General features: G+C 32.3%; 1 protein-coding gene across 1 annotated transcript; it reads right to left on the reverse strand.

The window, feature by feature from the left end:
* On the reverse strand, window positions 1-7,825 carry LOC129224276 (uncharacterized). The gene is made up of 3 exons (XM_054858704.1): window positions 7,710-7,825; window positions 6,039-6,232; window positions 1-2,613 (listed from the first exon to the last, which is right to left on the reverse strand). Exons 1-3 carry the CDS (start codon window positions 7,806-7,808, stop codon window positions 2,211-2,213), a joined length of 696 nt encoding a protein of 231 aa, XP_054714679.1. The 5' UTR covers window positions 7,809-7,825; the 3' UTR covers window positions 1-2,210.
* Between the last annotated feature and the right edge of the window lie 12,674 nt (window positions 7,826-20,499).

Here is a 20,499-nt window from a genome sequence, read left to right on the forward strand (position 1 = left end):
TTTTTTTTTTTGACTCATATTTATTACCTTAATTTTTTTTAGTTAGTTTTAGAGTAAAGTAAACATCAGTTGATTTTAACTCATTTTTCCCATACTTTTCATAACTATTTCAATTTTATCTTTTGATAAATACAGTCAACTCGTGATAAGTCGAACTTCGGTAACTTGAAATTTTCGATCTCGGAAAAAGAGTATTTCCCTGCACCTTAATGCTTTTTTGATGAAATTTTATCTCTTTAACTCAAAGTATTTTTTCCTTCTTCTCGATAACGCAAATTGTTTTCCCATTCACTCAAAAAAATTTCAATCCCTCAAAACTCATTTTTTTAACTCCTATACCTTTTACTTTGTTATCTCCCCCTTTTACGTGTTCTTGAGAAGAAAAACGTGTCCCTAGGTTCTTTCTTTTGCTTGTGATTTTCACAGTTGTGTTCACCACAAGTATGTGGGAAGGGAGACGTGTTTCAGCTGCTGTTTTCTGTCAGTAGTGGACAATGGTCGAGTTTCTAGAATAAACATTCTCTCAACCTGAATGACCAGTTCTCAAAACACAACCCTTTCTCGTTCTAGTCTTGGTCTTCCCACTTCGCTTATTAGCGCTGCGAAGAAGCTAAAGTTTATGCACTACACTTTCTATTGCAGAGAAGAAAAAGGTGATTGATGCGGTTGAGAAAAGGGGAAAGAAAAAGATGGATATTGCAAAGGAGTTTGGTATTCCAAACAGCACACTGTCAACCATTCTCAAAAACAAAGAGACTATTCCTGAAAACTTCAATGATAATCAAGGGGATTGGAAAAGAATGGAGATTGGAGAATATCCAGAAGTTGAAAAAATGCTTGATAAAATGGATAACGCAGTGTCGGATCCAGAACATTCCACGTGGTGGAAATATATTGAGAGAACAGAAGAGGAAGATGTGTGAGGTCATTGAAGAACTTATCAATCCAAAAAAGATCACCTTTAAAGAAGCAAAAAGTGCCATCCATGTCATGTGGGCATTCATTGAACCAAAACCTGATATGACAGAAAGACATTTAATGCTATTTCCCATCTGGAAAATGTAATTGACGTGGAAAGAAAAAAAAAGCCGTCAAACTCTTCTTGACAGTTATTCTTAATAGTATTAAATGGAATGGTTTTTTGTAAGATTTTCGATAACTTGAATTTTTTACCTGTTCCCTCCAATTTCGAGTTAGCAAGAGTCGACTGTACTACTCTACAAATAAATACAGATCTTTGTTCGGAAATTGTAAAATGAATTAGATTTAATAATAAAGAATAAGATATCTATTAAAATACAGGCAGAAAAATGAGAAACAGTTTGATAGTTGCTTAAAAAGCGAAAGAGTGCACACAAATCATGTACAGAATTAATCTTTTGGGCGAAGTGCAATTTTAAGCTAGTTAAAGAGGATTTAAATTTACTTTAAACAAAATATATAATATAAAAATGAGGTATTTAAACGGAAAAAAAAGATAAATTGATTAAATGCAAAATATTTCTTTCAAAATCTCATATATTAGTAACTTTCACACTAAAACTAGAAACATAATGATTCAACACTCTTTCATTAAGAGATAGCCCGGATTTCTCTGAAATTATTTTAAAACACATTGTTTCAGTTTAATAAAATTTTATCATTGATCTGGGAATAATGACAGGTAGAAGAAACTTTAAAACAAAACTATCAATAAGAGATTCTTTCACACAAATAATTTAATTTACAATCACACATCTAAGATCAATGATTTCATTAATAAGGCACACTGTGATTCACACACAAAAACATTTGATAAAACAATTTCAGATAAAGCTTGACCACAGAGAGATGGTGGATGACCTTGAAACGGAAACATCATTTATATCATTTGTAATAGGTAGAATCAACCACAAAACGAAAAGTAGTAGGAAGTGTGTTCTCGCTAATCCTATCAATTACAAAATAATAACTAACAATCTGTTACAAATGATGTTTCCACTTTAAGGTCTTCTGCCATCGCTCTGTGGTCAAGATTTACTAAATAAATGTTTTTAAAAAACAAACATCTACTTAAAAAAAAAAACCTCCCTCCATTTGTTTTTTTTTAAGGCACAAATATAGACAAAACTCATTTACAATACAACAAATCAAACATACAAGACATGTATTAATATATTGCTTTCAATAAATATTCATGTGCACAATATCTAAAGCTCAAAAACTAGAAATTAAGCGGGAGAGAACTGTCTGCGTCTCTGCTCAATGTCCTCCATGGCTGCTTTTAGTCGTTGTAAGTTCAATTCTTCTGATGGTTCACTAAAGACTTCCAGCTCCTCAGTGGAAGAAGAAATATCTAGTTGAAATGGGATTTCTTTCAATTCCTCCTTAGATTCACTGCATAATAGTGGTTTTGCATCATTTGGTTTCGGTTCTTCAAAGATTTGTGCAGCATTTCCCGAAACTGCCCATTTTGGAAGCTCAGATTCTAAAAGCTTTGGATTTTCATTATTGGTGTGACACAGATTACCTTTTGGGAAAGTTTTGCTGTCTAGTGGCCATGAGGATACAGATCTTTGTTTAAAACACTTCATAAAAGAACAATCTCCAGATTTGTGTAGTGGGATCAAAGACCTGTGAAAAATAAATCATAAGCTCCATCATATAATCAAAAGTTATATTTCAGATTAGTCTGTAAGTTTTCAGCTAATTAAACATTTGTTGAAGTAAGAAAAATTGTTCTTGGATCAATTTATTGTTATCTTAATACAGTGGCATACCTAGCATAGGTGATATACAGGGTGTTAATTTGTTGTGTGACCCTCTTCACCTCTCTTACATACTCAAAAAAAAAAGGTTTTAACGTTCTATGTAAATATGAAACTCAAAAAATTACAGAAACAACTACATTTGAATACAACGAAATTTTAAGTTGGCTAATGTTCAGAAGACAAATAAAAACTATGAAAGATTTTCATATAACTTGCCCTATATGCATAGGTAAAAAAAATAAAGGTATGTATGAAATTGATGACCACTTAATTATTTCAAACATATCTTAAACACAGGGAATAACAATGGCGTCCAGTTTTCTGGTTTAAGAAAAAGTCACAACTAGGTTGAAGCATTAACAATATGAACGTAATCCGGAGTATAATATTCACTCCATAATGGTTACGAGTTTCTCCTGCAGAAAATTTTCAAATTTGTCGTCTTAAAAATGCATTTTAGATGAGTTTTGAAAATGTTAGGGCAAGAAGAGGTTCGGCAGAGCTCCCATGTTCATTTTTCAGAATTGAAAGATTAAAAATGCAAATATTATCTCCAAGTATGTTGGAAGATGGAGGTTCGGGGGAAGCTCCCCAGAAAATGTTCGAAATTGTTGCTCTTAAAATGCAGACAAACTTCAATAATGTTATGGGAAAGAGAGGTTCAAAGGCTCAACCCAGGAAAGTTTTGAAACTAAACTATTAAAAACGTGTTTGTAGGCCATCTTTTAAAAAGTTTAAAAGACAAACAATTTTTTGAAATAGAAGTTTTAAAAATGCAATTGAAACTCTTCAGCAAATACAATTAATGAATAATGATTAATCTGTGAATCTCTATTTACAGTTTTTGAGCCGTTGCTTAATAACTTCGTTACTTAAGTACAACTCCAGAAATTTAAGTTACACAAGCTCAATATTTTCCTACAAATAGCATCACCAACTTCATAAAGGCAGTTGACTTCTTTAGCAGCATCAAGCTTTCTCACGTGAAAATCTAACAATGTATTTCTAAAACAATATTTTCAGTCAAAGAACGTATTTGATCATAAACATGATTTAAAAATAATTTAAATTAATTACTTTTAAATCAAGTTAATTTACAAAATGTGATTTAAACATGAAAAAGCAAAAAAAAAATGCTTACTAGTTTGTTTGTTTTTTTCTGTTTACCAACACACACGAAAATATTAGAACTGATTCCAATATGATCTTCAATCCTTTCTAACTAAATCTTACAGTATACGCTGGAGGTTTAAATTAAGTTTTAATTTAGGTCTTTACTCAAACTCGGTGCATTGGCAAATAAAAAGGTTATCCACACATTGATATAAAAACATTTGTAAACATGTATCCGAATTCTAAATGCTCCGAATGGGCACTTACCAAACTGTCTGTATACATTTCAGAACTTCTTGAAAAACTTTGGATTTTCAAAGGGACAAGGGACATTGAACTAAAACTAATTGCATCAGTGGAGAAAATTCAGAATGTAATTCACAGAAATAAATTTCCATTCTCGAAAAGTGCAGAACATAAAATGAAATGTTAAGATTCCACAGACTTATGTGAATTATCGCTTTTGACAACCATAAATCAAGACTTACGGATGAAGGCATGAACGAGCAGGAATACCATCATACCTTCTAGTAACCAAGCAATTTCCAATGAAATGCAATGACAAAAACTGTATTGACTTTGAGGTTAATATTTTTATAATGAATTTTCATATTTCATAGATTTTGTACACATTGTTAAGCAATTATTTATCTCACACAGAGATATTAATAATAATTTATGTTAAACTGTATCGTTCAAGCATTAATTCACCTTGAAAAATAAATTATGCCCACCAACAATCAGTATTTTAGAATGTTTTTGTTCAGGGCCGGATACAGATTGCCATTTTGGGGGGATCATGCTGAAGAATAAGGATTTAGGTACGAAAGTTTTTTGAAACTGCTTGGGTGTCAATAAAAAGCACCAAATTGGTCAGGAATAAAGCACTTTGTAGGGTATAAGCATTACCAATCAATACAATAATCAATGACAGGAAGTAGGGTAACGGCACCAGGGTCGGACAAGGGTCCAGTAACAGACAGCCATAAGTTTGAATTTAAATAATAAGAATTTTAGACTGGTAAAACTGATTTTGCTGTGGCTGATGAATACGGCGCAACCATCTAGTGTTATCAGAGTGAATTTTATGAGGCAGTTGATATTTACAAGGCAGTGGTAGAAAGTTATGAACAGCCACCACGAGGTCAGCTGGTGTTTCATGTTCATTTAAATTTTATAAGGTCTTATTTTTAAAAATAAAGACCTTTTGCATTTTGAAGAGAAAAGGGGAATTTTGTCCTTTACTCATCTTTTCCTCATGCTATCTGTTGCTAGGTATCATCAGATTTTTCAGCGTGTTTTTACAGGGGGTAGAATTTTTTTTTGAAATTGAGCAAATAAAAATAGAATTAACTAATTCAGAGGATCCAGAAGCAGCCAAATGTTAGATGAGATGTTGTTGCACGAGAGAAAAATAGTTTAAAAATCTGAATACATTAAAAGACTCAGAAAATTGAGTTAATCTGAAAGCAATGTCTTAAGGGTGTCTGTACAAATGGCGTTACCCTAGTATTTCAAATATTTACCTTTCAAAATGATCAATGAGTAGAAATCATTTCTGCAAAAGTGTACATTTTAGTCACGAAGTATTTGAACACAATCTGGATGGATAATATTGTTGACTGCTTGGGAGGGGTCATGACCCCCATGACTCTCTTATTGTATCTGCTCTTACTTTTGGGTGCAAAAAGGTTGGGGGCTCCTACTCCTCAGAATTTGAGGGGGTGTGTGATTGCACTTGGGAAGGAGGGATGGGTAGCCTTGCATATGAGGCCCCTGCAAAAGCTAACGAATGGCAAACTAATTTCCAACAAAATTGCGTAAATGAACTTTTTTTTCAATGCATCTTTGCAATTATACATGAATGCACTGTGAAAGACCCACAAAAATCCTCCTGAATTTCTAGCTCTATCTAATGACCACTCATAAAAAACAGAGTTTTACACATTGTTAACTCTCATGCCATCTTTTATATTCTTCGTGCACTTCTTTTCAATTTGAATAATTCAGACCGAATATTCTCTGGATATTTTCGCAAGTGTTTCATCATGGGAGCTACCATAAATAAAGGTCATGTGAATGCAGTTCACAATATATCAAATTGAAAGTCTAGAGAACTCTATACATTCATGTTATTAACATAAGATTTTCACCATTACACAGCATTAAACTTACTCATTAAACTTATCTGGTGCACTTAAGCATTGTTTCAGTTGATTGGCAGAGGCAAAACCAGTAGTTCCATCTCTTTTCGTTATCACAGATACGGAGGGGATGCAACCAAGTTCTTCATGCCATTGAGCTGGGTAGCTTCGTTGTTGCATACTGTACTTGATCAAGTTAAGCTTCTGCACATCGATTTCTTCTTTCTGAGAAACAATAAAAGTAATTCTTGACTTTTTCAGATAGGTGGGCGAGGACAAGTATTTAACATTCCTAATGACCAGGTCACACCCACTATAGTTAAGTTTCTCCATGCATCCAGCATACTGCTTGAATGATTAGGAATGAATTATTTATTAGAAAACTAGTGTTGTGGTTATTATTTTTAACAGTGAAACTTTTCAGGAGCACACCAAAACCCCAAAAGTCACTATAAAAGATCTTGGCAAATGTTTGAACAGAGAAACTTTCAAAGATCACAAGACGTTGATTTGGTTCGGATGAATTTACTGCCTTTGCAAAATTAAATGATGCTGATCAAATGCAAAATGTCAATCATAAAACTTAATTTAAAGATTTTCCCACTGAGTAATGTATAACTATACTGTAGTAAATTAGTATCATTGTGGGTATAATATTTGTATTTGGTTCATTCAAATTGCATACATTGTTTGAACAACTTTTAAGGGCTATATTAAAATATAAGTTAAAACCTGCTAACCTCCATGTCTCAAAACCTGTTTTTCTTGAATTTGTTTTCAGTCCCTTCAACATTTGAGATTTTAAGATTCAGTTGAAGAGAAAAAGAAAAAAAAATGGTTTTAATATTTATTTGAGGTGAAAGTTTTTGAAAGTTAAAACATATTTTTTTGTTACTTATCCTTATTAAGAAAAGAAAAACAGTGTGGACTTTCATTTTTAAAAAATATATTGCGCATAAAGAAGAATATTTTCTTTTTCTTCTCATTAATCTTTTTTCAGTATTGCTGGTTTGTATGCTCGAGTTTAAAAGCAATTTTTTTAAGTATCGCGAAAACTCCCACATATACTTCTACATGATTGCTTGAGTTCAGCCTTGAAATTGATTTGTTAAATTTATTGACAATTCATTTTTTCATGTTTTCATAGTTTAGGCAACAATTAAAAAGTGGAAGTATTTTATATTTATAATTACTATTATATTTCATTGTTTCTGGCGAAATTGGAAGCAAAATACAGGATAATGACTGATAATGTAAAATAAGAAATAGTCTTTAAAAAACAAGACAGACAATCCTCATATAACTAACAGCCAATGATCGAGTAATCCAGGAGTTTCATCAATTAACTTGCGCCATGCGATGATAATTGGAGAATATGTTTTTATAATGTTTAATATGCAGATATAGGATTTACTGTGATAAGGCTGAACTTAATCGGGTAACTTAACTGTTTTACTCACAAGACTGTGTCGTTTCAGGGGAATGAAGGAACGAAAAAATGGTGAACTATGAACGTTATATAGAGTTTAGTGCTGAGCTTCCGAACACAAATAATGAAAACAATAAAGACAGTTTTTTATTTAAATTTTTTTAAGCTCAGCACAGCAAAAAGGATTTTTGAAGCTATGAAACAATTTTGCTTTCATGTTAAAAGAATACTAGGAGGACAAAAAAGAGAGGAAAACACAATAAAATCATTTACCACTTCTTTGAGAGTAATGGAAGAGCTCAATTCTAATTTTTCTCTAGGGATGCTTTCAGGTTCGTGGCATGCTTTACCCTGTTCAATAGTCTCATTCATCTGTGAAACAACTTTATTTTCAACATGATTCAAATTGCTCTGCGTCTAAATAAATAAATACCAATCTCAGCAATGTGTTTATTCACGATTTAAAATTATTCAATTATGAGTTACTTTTCAATTGATTAATTAATATGGTTTTCATTTGAAATCATCAAGCAAAAGAGCAAAACAACAATCAAAATTTTTAAGAGCAAATACTTTTGACAGTACAAGATATCCAGATGAACCAGAAGTTTTAAAAGATATCTACCCCTAGCCCTAACAAAACATACCTTTTCTGATGTAACAGCGTCTTTACTTGCTTTCTCACACTCTAATAATTTCAGTTTCAATGCATTTATTTGAGAAATCGCATCATCCTTATTATTGCATTTTTCCATAACTAAAATAAAATATTACAGGCTATGAAAACACACTAAAATACATAATTCAAGGAAAGGTAACAAATAATAATATGATAGTTCCCGAATGTCTGACACCGAGGGGTAGATACAGAGAACAATTTGGGAAGGGGGGGGGGAGAGAATCGTGCTGCAGAATGGAAAAATAGAGAATGTTTATTCCGTAGCAGTAGTTTTTTAGACAACCAACATGGCAAAAAATGGGTCAAGTTATCATGGGCTTATAAATATTGTAAAATTTTTGTGTTGAAAAAACAATAGTCTTTTAATTGTGTGCTCTGAAAATGCAAAGCTTGCTGTTACAACAACAACAAATAATAATAATAATGGACATTTATCTACAACATTTTTGTTGTATGATTAAGACAAAAGTTTAAGAATAGCATTTGGAACTCCCATAGTTAACACAGGGGTGCATACACACCCTCTACGAGCAAGAGTGCACCCCCCTATATATCATCCCCCAAAAACTGAAAAACATCCCTCAAAGCAACCCCCACCCCAACAAAAATTTCATGCCATGATCCCCCCCCCCCCTTCGGTGGGCACTTCTGGCTAGCATGCTTTTTTACTATTTTGGTCCTACTCCATACGAAGACACCTTCCCTAGAATTGGCAGATTTGTAAATAGTTTTATTTTTCGAGTTAAATTGCAGAGTTTTCAGTTCATAAATTTGATTAATCCCTAGATTTAGGCAGATCACAGACGATAATAATATAATCAGAATTTTAAAAAACTTCTTTTTCATTTAAGCTACATGATTAATGAAAAACATTTTGCAACAAAAATATATTTTCCATAATAACAGTAAATATTTTTTTTTTTTTTAAATTGAAATAAAACTAGTAAATAGTCATAAGTTTCAAAAAGAAGAATTTCTAGAGGAAAAACCATTTCCCCCCTTAATTTAAATCATATATTAAATACAGGGTGTTTGAGAAAGAACTCCCTACTTTGAAATGACTTAACAGCAAAACAGTGTGAGATAGAAAGGTGAAACAAATGGTATGTTGCGCCAGCAGGTCTGGATTTTATACACCGGTTTTCAAAAAGAGCTCGAAAATTGGACATCAGAGAGTGTTGTAGTCAAATGTTTTAATTTACCAATTAAAAGACAAATAAAAGTGTGCTCAGACCCCAAGGTGGTTTTTTGATGGGAAAAAGTAGGAAATAAGGAATTAAAAATTTAAAAAATAGGAAAAGTAGGAAAAAAATCACTTAAAAAAGTAGGAAAAAATAAGAAGAGATAGGACTACACACACGTCAAGACAACTGACAATCATTAGTATGTAAAATAAACTGATGGAAACAAAGATATTAATTACAAAAATATGAAAATAAAATCTAAACAAAGAAACACCTTTCACCAATACAGTAATAAAATTTTTAAGTGTGAAAGAATAACATGGAATATAACGTTCTATTTTGGTTCAATAAAACCATTTTTCTTAAAGATTTGTTTTGTCAAAAACGAAAACATTCCTTCGAGAGCATCCATTTATCATTTAAAAATACTATCACTTTCAGTTCCTGTTATAATAAACTATGATACAAAAGCAAAGCAAATATAAAATTAGTTTTAGTTAAAAATAATTAGCAGTTGCCATGCATTCTTGCATAAACAGTGGAAGATGTTTTAATTTGAAAAAAAAAAGGAAAACGACAGAAAATGCAGAACTAAAATAAATGTGTTCTTAAATATGGGACGTAAAATTTATAATAAATTAATTAAACTAAATAAATAATGAAATAAGTAAACTAAAGGGTTTGTACTGTTTTATGTATATTTTTAGCATTCAACATACATTTTTGTTTCATTCACGTCATTTATGGGGGGTCAATTTCTCTCTTCCCTGGCTTTGGAAAATTAATGCTTAGCTATACAAGTTTGTGTGGTTTTTGTTATTTGCAGATAAAATTTGCATTCAGCATACATTCTTCGCTAGCTACCTCTGGTCTGGGGGAGGGGGTTGGGGGGGGGGATCAAAGTGATGAGTCAGTTCTAATTTTAATCAAGCAATAAAAACGAATAGTGTTTTAATGGTTTGATGACTTTTACCTAATTCTTGTTCCAAAATTTTTGCCACGAAAATAAAAGGAAACATCCATGCATGGCAAACATAACATTTTTATCAAAGACAAAAATCAGTTACTAATGTTTCTCTGTGCATAAAAGGGAAGGCATGTAGTTTATCTCAATCCTCATCATACGACAAAAATATTCATTCGGAAATTGTTCACGAAATCGAGAGTGAGGGGGGAGCACTTGGCATCAAATGCCTGTATATATCTCTTTCTCCCCCCTCTCTTTGATCAGGCGCACTAAGTACAATAACTTACAGTAGATACGCTGCATCGGTATAATTGCCGCACCCCGAAAAGAGTAAGAGTCTGTCAAAAAAATTTTAAATGCTCAGAAATGTCGCATTGCCATAAACACAGCACATAAAAATGATGAGCAACTCCTGGATATGGATGATATATCAGAGCAGAAAATACCCATTAAAAAGAAAAAAAATACATATTAGTTTGTAGCTCTATCCCACAACTTTAAAAAATATGAAGAATTAAAAACAAAATATTGCATTTAAATTGATTTCCGATTTTTCTCCAAAAATCGGGAACGTTTTGCCCATCCAGGTTTTGTCGTTTTTTTTTTCTTTTTGCAAAAACACTCTTTGCAAGGAAAGAAAATGAAATTTTATAAATTTTATAATCATGTTTACGATTTAGAATGAACAATAATCATATTTATGAGCGAAAAAGTTTCCGCGATCATTTTTGAAGTGATCCGTTTTTGCGAATTTCTGTTATCTGTCGCTGTTATCTGTTATCTGTTATTCTGTTATCTGTTGTACTAGCATCAATAAAATATGTACAGTGTACAAGTTTTTCATTTTTTGCTTCCTTATGTTCCTTTTAAGGTTTTACATTGCCTTTCTGTTTAAATAGAGCTCCATTTCACTTGTAATCATACAAAAAATTGGCGAATAGGAAATTCTTTTTTTCCCAAATTTTTTGAACAGTCGGTCGTTTACTTTAATTAAAGCTTCTAATTGATGAGTAAATAATTGCATCAGAATGTGCTAGTATCTATTTTTTTGTTTCGTTAATACAGTAGGACTGAAGTCAGGGCGATAAAAAGAAAAGTCGATCATAAACGGCGCAACGGCAAAAAAGTCACTTACGAAAATTTAACTTTTAAACACACAAATGCCGCACAGTGGTTCAAAACGACAAAAAAGCGGAAAAATTCAATAACTTTGAAATGCTATGGAAATTTGTTAAAATTGTTGTATGGTAATAGTTATCTTCCTGCTGGCTGATCGTATTCACTGCGAAACCCCGATTTTACTTCCCTCGAATCAACGTTTTCCCCGCGTTTTACGATTTTTATCATCACGTCCCAGTTTTTCCGTGTACTAATAATATTCATTTAACCCGGATGGAAAGTTTATTGGTTATGAATTCCAGCATTTTACGTTTTCCCTTGGCAGTTAAAAAAAAAGAAAAAAAAGTTTCAAAATTAAGCAAAGTGTTTCCTTCTGTGCATTTTTAAACATAATCCACTCTGTTAAAAGTTAATCCATGAAAACAGAAATGCTACTTTTCCATCCATAACCATAGGCGGATTTACGGGGGTGCCAGGGGGTGCGCCGCACCCCCAACAATTTTGGTTGGATTTTCAAAGAAAATTTAAATGAAATATATTTTACTAGGAGAAAATATATATTTCTCCTCAAGAATTTCGTAAAACAACTTATATTTTTCTACAGCTAAATGCAAGTTAATTTACTTGAAAGTAAAACCAAAAATACAATAATATGCGGCTTATTTTGTGACCCGGTCATCACACACGGCCAGTGAGAGAGAAATTGTGCTGAATGAATTAAAAAGAAGTATTTCTCCATTTAAAACAGAAAGATGATAAATAATTACATAAATCAAATAAAAACATTCCTTTAATTATTTTTCAGCGCTGTATTATATGATAACTTTATACTCTGTAATTGGGTATGTATTGGTATAACATTACAATTTCTTTTTCTTTGAAACAACCATGGCTGATAAAGTCAAACAATATGGCTATTGTGATATTCTTCTTCAAAAACAACATAAAGTCCTTACACACTGAAATTAACTAAAAACCAACATTTCCACTGTAAAATTTCAAAATTTTATGAAGGAGGCGGGTCAGTGCTATCATTGAGTTCCGCTACTAAAATTAGTTGCTTTTGTTGCCTTTAAAATGAGTAATAGTCTCCAAAATAGTTATCAGATACAGAAAATACTTAACTCCTACTTAAAAAAATAAAAAAGCATTTATATCATTTTAATGCCTACGTGGGGTAAATTTTCTCCAAACAACCTTTAAAAAGGAAAACTTGAAAAAATATTTTCCGAATTTTAGCCCAACCCAAAAAAACACTAGAGAGAGAAATCAGCACTGATAGATTCTAGTATATTTTTCTCACTATCTGACTGTTAATTAAAGTCAACAGTAAAATACTGACTGTATAAAAAGAGATTGAAGCGTCACATTCATATTTCCGATCGAAAGAAAATTAGCTCTCGTTAAAAAAAAAATGAATGTATAGTACGAATAAAAGAAATTAAAAACCAAAAAACAGTAAAAAGAAAGAAAAAGAAATAGTTGAGAAACAGAAATCGCGATTGCAAAAACTTAACCTTTACGAAAATCGCACTTACAAAAACAATACCGTTACGAAAATTGCGATCTTATATACGATCGCGACGAAACTTTACAAAACTTTTTTTATACAAAAATATAAACTTCACCATTTTTTCTCATCGTGAATGTTTTATTACATTTCATTTTCCCACTTATTAAAACAATTGCTTTCAAAAAATGGACGCCGTAAAACTTTTCCTTTTTTTCCGTGGTAACTAAAAGGTAAACTTAAAAGCGATTTTTTAATTTTTTTTACAATTTTTTTTTCTAGGAGAAAAAAAAACTAGCTTTTTACAAATTTTACTTACACTTACTAAAATAGTCGCTGTATTTTACAACTGATTGCAAAATACTCGCTTTTGTCATCAAAATAGTCGCCTTTGGCGTCAAAATAGCAGCTTTAGTCGCTATTTGCAGTGTCCCCCCCCCTCCCCTGTATTGCAATGGCGTAGCTACAGTTCCTGTCGCCCGGGGCGGTTCATCTATTTGCCACCTTTTCATTGAGACGTATGTAATACATTAAAGCCAGGACTGCATTAAAGCATTGAAAATTATCGTTCAAAATAGAAAACTTCATTTAAGGTAACAAAGGGAGACTAATTTAATCCGTATTCTTCCTACAAAAATGAAGGGGGCGGGGTCAGACGCCTATCTCGGAGAAATATTCTGAATTTACATTAAAAATCGCAGTTAAAAGTAACTTTTGGGGGAATGGGGTTCTCTACCGAATCTTTATCAAAACTGAAGCTTTTGAGTCAGCTTTTATTCCATAACAAAGTTCCAATAATTTGTTTTCCCTGCATTAATTCAGCACTGGTAAAGAAACAACTTTTACAGAAATATATTTGATATTACATATTTGAATATTTTCCGAAATTTAAGTTTTAAAAATACAATTTAAGTGTTGAATTACAATTTAAAGACATTAAGTGAATGACCGTTCAGTCATACTAAAACCTTACATTTCAAAGGGGTTTTTTTTTCTCCTTTGCCTCCAGTATTAGATTTAAAGTATGATTCCCTTATTTGATTTTTTTTCACACCAAAAGTGCTGAATCGCCGCCCCGAGCGGACCACCCTCTCTACCCTCCCTAGCTAGCTACGCCACTGCTATATTGTTGCACCCCCAGAATTCACAGCCAAAATCCGCCTATGTCCGTAACCAACCTTGTGGACCCAGAGGCGTAGCTAGACCAGAATTTCGGGGGGGGGGGGGGGGGGGGTTACTTCTTTTATATATATATATATATATATAATATGGATATCGTTTACAGGGTTCAGTCATAAATCAGGCAGAAAATGTTATGGATCTGGGTGTCTTTATAAATCAGGACTTCAAGTTTAGTCAACAGTGCAGTATTGCTAGTAACAAAGCCAACAAAATGCTTGGGTTCATCAACAGATCTATTTCAAACAAATCTAAGAAAGTTCTTCTGCCTTTATATAGGAGTTTAGTAAGACCTCATTTGGAGTATGCTGTGCAGTTCTGGTCGCCTTATCTGAAAAAAGATATTTTTGTATTGGAAAGGGTTCAAAGAAGGGTAACTAAATTAGTAAGGGGACTCTCAGATTTAGATTATGATACCAGACTTAATAGGCTTAACATGTATAGCCTAGAGCAAAGGAGAGTCAGAGGGGACATGATTCAGTTATTTAAATTTATCAAAATGAAAGATGTAAATGGATTAAATTTTTGCGGGGAAAGCAGGACAAGGGGTCATTGTTTTAAGCTATTTAAATCTCAGGCTAACTTGGAAATCAGGAAAAACTACTACTTTAGCAGGGTCGTGGGCACTTGGAATAGCTTACCGGAAGAGGCGGTAATGAGCAAGGGAGTGGATAGCTTTAAGAGAGCCATTGATCTTCATTGGGGACTAATTAATTGACTAGGACCAGCCTAGCTGGGCCCAGAGCCTGTTGCTGGTCGTCACATTTGTATTTGTATTTGTAAATATATATATATATATATATATATATATATATATATATATATATATATATATATATATATATTAGTATTAAAAAAATAAGAGGGAGGTGAATCTTACATATTTTGGAATGGGGTGCCCCAATTCCGATACTTGTGTCAAACAAAACAAAAGCAAAGAATTTTTTTTTTAATGTTATGGAACATTCAATTTTTTTTCTTTTCCCTCCATTTAATTTAAAGTGAAATTTTCTAGCAACGTCTTGTCAAAACCAGTCTATCCAAATCAGGGGGAAATCAAATTTCTGATGAGCGTGTTCCATTCATTTCAGTGTGACTGTTTAATTTAGACACATCTACAAAAGCTGACATTGCTGAAACAGGGGCGGCATTTCAACATTTCATTTGGGGGGTCGAGTTTTTTAAACATGAATTTTCTCAATATGGAATAAAATACCAGTACATTTTTTTAAGTAAGGTCATTAAAGAAATTCAAATTTTAATTTCCACGCTTTTAATTTATTTTATAGTAAACTGAAACGGAAAAGATCTTGATACTGCCGTTTCTAAAGTAAATTTTTAATGTTCGATCTTTGGAATCCAGAAAAAAAAAAAGGAAATCTTGGTACTATCTTCCGTCAATGTCCAGTGGCATGCTCTTGGCAGTATAGCTGAAGATGAAAGTCTTGCTTGTCCCATCATGCACCAAAAAAAAAAAAAAAAATCTCTAACCTTCTGAGACACGAAAATGATCTTTCACAGTTAGCTGAGTTGATTGGAATTGGTGAAAAATAATTGATGCTACAAAGTTATGTTAGAAAATGCATCTTTAAAAATTTTCTCTTAAAAAAACCACGCAAGTTTAAAATTTGTGCTCTAGTCTTCATTTTTCGTCATTGAAGTACACTGGCTCTTCACAAAACAATTCTTTTTGCTTCGTTCAACAACTTTTACATGTAACTGAAATATTTTATTTATCTTGTTCAATAACCTGCACATATAATATTGAACTTAGATTTATCACTAAATCTTGTGTTAATTTCATTAGAAACTGAATGAATCTATTATTTGATACTAAATATTGAGCCAAACATAGGACTTTGCATCATCATGTGAATTTTTGTCACTTTTTTAAATATTTTTTTAAATGGGTCTAATAATTCCAAATTAACAAAAAACTCTTATATATATATAATAGGAGCTCAATCAAGAGTTCTAGCTTTAACTTTTGAATACCATTTTGTACCTCTCAGTTAAAGAAATACAAAAGTAAACCCAACAAAAGTACTTGTTGATGCACGAATTTTTTTCAAAAATAGCGTGTCTTTTGTAAGAAGTTTCCATGAAAGTATACAATGTATTGAATTGCTCCCCATATGAGGAAATTTCTTCTTCAGTTGAAACAAACTTATTCTCCATCAGTTTTTTATTCTGGAAGTTCTGAAAATGATTCATGAATTTCTAAGTTATTACCCTAAATATCGAAAAACAGTTGCTCGTGTCTGGACAGATCTCGAATTTCATCAACTTTTACTAAAGATCGTCTGCAGATTTTTTTTTTTAAATTATTGCATATGATCACTGATTCGCGCGTTATGGGAATTGAATTTCCCGATTTCTTAATATTTTGCGCAAAATATTTGGGGGTGCAACCGCCCCCTCTTGCTCCCCCTATTTGCCGCCCCTGTGCTGAAAGCTAATAGATACTTCCATTTCCGCCTGTAAACTGGATGTTTGACTTTCAATCTCATCGGTGGTCAGACTATAAAGACTATTTTTACTAACTTGGTTTGCACTAAAAGTATGAAATAAAATAAAAAAAGACTTCTTGAATTATAATCTGCAAAAAATGAAATTGCATATCGTTACATTTATATGTTGCTTTTTATGTATCTACATTTATGCTAATTCTAAAGCAGTTAATAAAATTTGAATAAAAATAGTTAGGAAAGAAATATTGGCAGTGGAAAGTTATTCGCTCAAATGCATACCATCTGTTCTCCTCTCAAGCCTTCTTTAAAATTTTATTAGCTGCTTTAGAATTTACATAAATATCTATTTGAGAGAGCAACAGCAATTTTCGAGTATTATAAACAGAAGTCTTTTTTATTTTCTACTTTTTAATGCGAACCAAGCTAATAGAAATAATCTAGATTCATTTCGTTTTTAAACATTTTATTCATGTAATGCTATGCAGTTTTTCTTTTAAATTAAAATAAAATTACCTTCAGAAGGATCCGATGGGACTAATGTTGCTTTGCAAACTGTACTTCGTTTTCTTCAGACAACGTTAACTTTCTATTTTTAGAACAATCCTTTTCGTCATTTTAATTTTTTTCTTTGGGTTTAAACTAGCTTATTATCGGTTTTGCTCGCTTCATTATGCAACAACTTTCACTTAGAATGTACTATTTTAAACAGACTGCACGTTTCCAAAAGAATACAAAGTAAATACTGGCTGAAAAATCAATGTGATTGCAATGGATACTCTGGTTAGCAAAGGTCGTTTTGACTATGACCACTTATGACACACACGAGAAGGCTTTCCAGGAAGATTAACCAAAGGACAGTCATTTCGCGCACTTTCTTGGAAGAAGAGTAAAGGGGTGAAATTCACAGCTTTGACATGTAAGATGAACATTTCAAGTTTATGATTAAAGGTCATTCAAGTTAAAAGCCATTTCACTCTGTTACCTGGATTAGTACTGTTCTTTGGTTGCTCTCTTTCTTAAAATTGTGATTCCTTAGAAAACCGAAATGATAGAAGTGAAAAGAAAGTTAGATTTGCAGTAATTGCTAACCTCAAGAGGATAAATAATGAATCCAAAAAAAAAAGCAGGGACCAAAAAGCAATAAAAGACTTTTTCTTGAAAAAGATATGCTTAAAGTTTCTTTTACTGTGAAAATGATTCCTTAAACTCGCAATAAAGCACTTAATAATGTAATAATAGAACAAATACCAAACAAAACTAATAAAGAGGAATTTTAATCAAGAGCCCATATTGTCTTTAGTATCAATTTCATATTTTCACCATCATATTTCAAATTTCTATAAAAAGTTTCTTAAAGCCCCCGTATCTCAAAACCTCTTTATCGCGATTTTTTTTCTTTAATGTGAAATTCGAAACATAGGGTCTGGTGGGGGAAAGTGGTCAATGGGGTAAAGTGGTCATTCGTGAAATAAATGGCTATAGCTTGGAAATAAATGCTCAAATGAATGTAAAATTTTTATTATACAGTAGGGCAGTTAGAAACCACATTTTGAATAAAAAATTTTACAACTGGCAAAATTTAATTTGATGAAAAAAATTATTTTGTGTGAATATGAAAAGTTTTAAAATCTAAACACCTCTTTTAACTTCCTTGGGAAATTTTGTTTGTTAGAAGTATGAACAGATTGACTGCATAGAAAGCTTCCTATCTCAAGAACTCTTACTCATTAGCAGTTAGCTGAATTTATTTTGGATAATTTTTTAGAACAATTTAAGTAAGGTGGGGTAAAGTGGTCATAATATTAGGCTTAACAAATATTGTTCTTCTAATGCCATTTAATCGTTAATTATAAGGCAGATATAAATTAAATTGTAATTTCACTTAATATAAATTGTTTTTACAGTAAACGGGATTAAATTTACGAGTATATGCATATGCATACGCATATACTCGTGTACGGACGTATATAGACGTATTCATATAAATGCACCAATAAATACGTATATGAGTATCTGCAAGTATTTTTAATCTATACAGATATGCATTCGACTATACACGTATATACTCGCTTATACTCGTATATGTATAAACACTTATATGCTCAGGTAGACACGAATATACGCATACGTATTCGAGTAGACACTTACATACAAGCATATGATATACAAGTAAACAGGGTGAGTTTAAACTTTTGAGCAAATTATTAAAATGTGTTAGAGGGGAGGATAAGAAGCAAGAATCACATAAGGAACATATGGTCACAAACACAATGCTGACGCGCTACATGCACGCGAAGCCAGAAGCTAATGGATGCAAAACAGGTCACAAATTTATATATTACACAAAGAAAATTTAACACAACATTTTATGTCTCAAGAAAGTTTTAAAGCGATTGATGAAATTTGCGGCCTGCAGCTGTAATACTCGTACATGTGCGTCGCAATCACAAAACACTCTCTGTTGCAATAACGACACTTTTGAAAAAGTTTCATCTGTCGCTGCGCCTTTGTTGCGATGCTTGTACTAGAGCTACTACAGGCCGTAACTTTTAACAACTGCTCTAAATATTTCTTAAAAACTAAAATGTTTGATAAAATTATCTTTGTGTAACAAAATTGCGATTTGTTTGCATCCATCATTTTCTGGCTTTGTGTGCATGTAGCGCGTCAGCGAACGCTAGTTCCTTATAATTCTTTGCTTCTTATCCTCCCTTTTCACACTGCTTAGATTTTTGCTCAAGAGCTTTTGCTCATTCTGCAGGCACACATGTATATAAGCTTATATACTCGTGTATACATGCTTGTACTCGTGTGTACATGCATGTACTCGTGTATACACGTGAATGTACGTATATACGTCTATACAGATATATAATCGTGTTTGCACGTACATACGTATATACTCGTGCTTCACAATCTATATATATATATGTGAGTAGACACGTACCAAACACGCACTGGGTGTATCCACAAATTAACTCGTGTATACCTGGATATGTGTGTATGTACACTTATATATGCGTGTATACGTCTACTGTACACGTATATACTCAGATATGCACGTATGTACTCTAAATAGAAGTGCATACACGCATATGATATTCGTTTACACGCGTATATACCCGTACGTACACGTAACACGTATATACTCGTGTAGACACGTATACACTCCAGTAGGTAATCACGTATACATGCTTATATACTCATTTATACACGTATATACTTGAGTAGGCACGTGCATGCATGTATCTGATGCATACATGTATCTACTCATATATGAACGTGTTTACTAATGTTTACACGACACGTATATACTCGTGTATACACACATATGCTTGTGCATATACTTGTAACTATAAAAATAACCGAAATACACAAATACTAGGGTTGTTTATAATGGTTTTGCATCTATTTTTAACTATGACCACTTTACCCCACGCTATGACCACTTTCCCCCACCCCATGGGGTAAAGTGGTCATAAATAGAAAGGGAAAAGAAAGTGTTATAAAAATACTTAAATCAATATTTATTTTCCTAAAACTCAATGTACTGTGTTCTTTAATAATGCAATGTAAAATAAAAACAAAAAAAGTTTAAATGTTTAAAGAATTTATTGTACCTATTATTCACATAAGTTGAAAACCTACGATTTTATGACCACTTTACCCCACCAGACCCTACAGATTCTACTGTATGTAGGGCCGGATTTGGAAGTGTGGAGGACACGGGGGGCAACGAAGGAGTGGAGGCCCCTAATCAGGGTTTGAAAAGATCATCATATTTTAGAAAATATCCAATACTTTGATATATATCCGAATATTTTGATATATAAATATATATATCCGATAATGTTGATCAGCACTTTAATAGTAAATACATCCTGAAGTTACTGCTATTTATTTTTTTTTATATTATTATTATTATTATAATTTATAGGGGAGAAAAAACATAAA

The sequence above is a fragment of the Uloborus diversus genome, chromosome 6 (genome assembly GCF_026930045.1).
Source record: "Uloborus diversus isolate 005 chromosome 6, Udiv.v.3.1, whole genome shotgun sequence".
NCBI lineage: Eukaryota > Metazoa > Arthropoda > Arachnida > Araneae > Uloboridae > Uloborus > Uloborus diversus.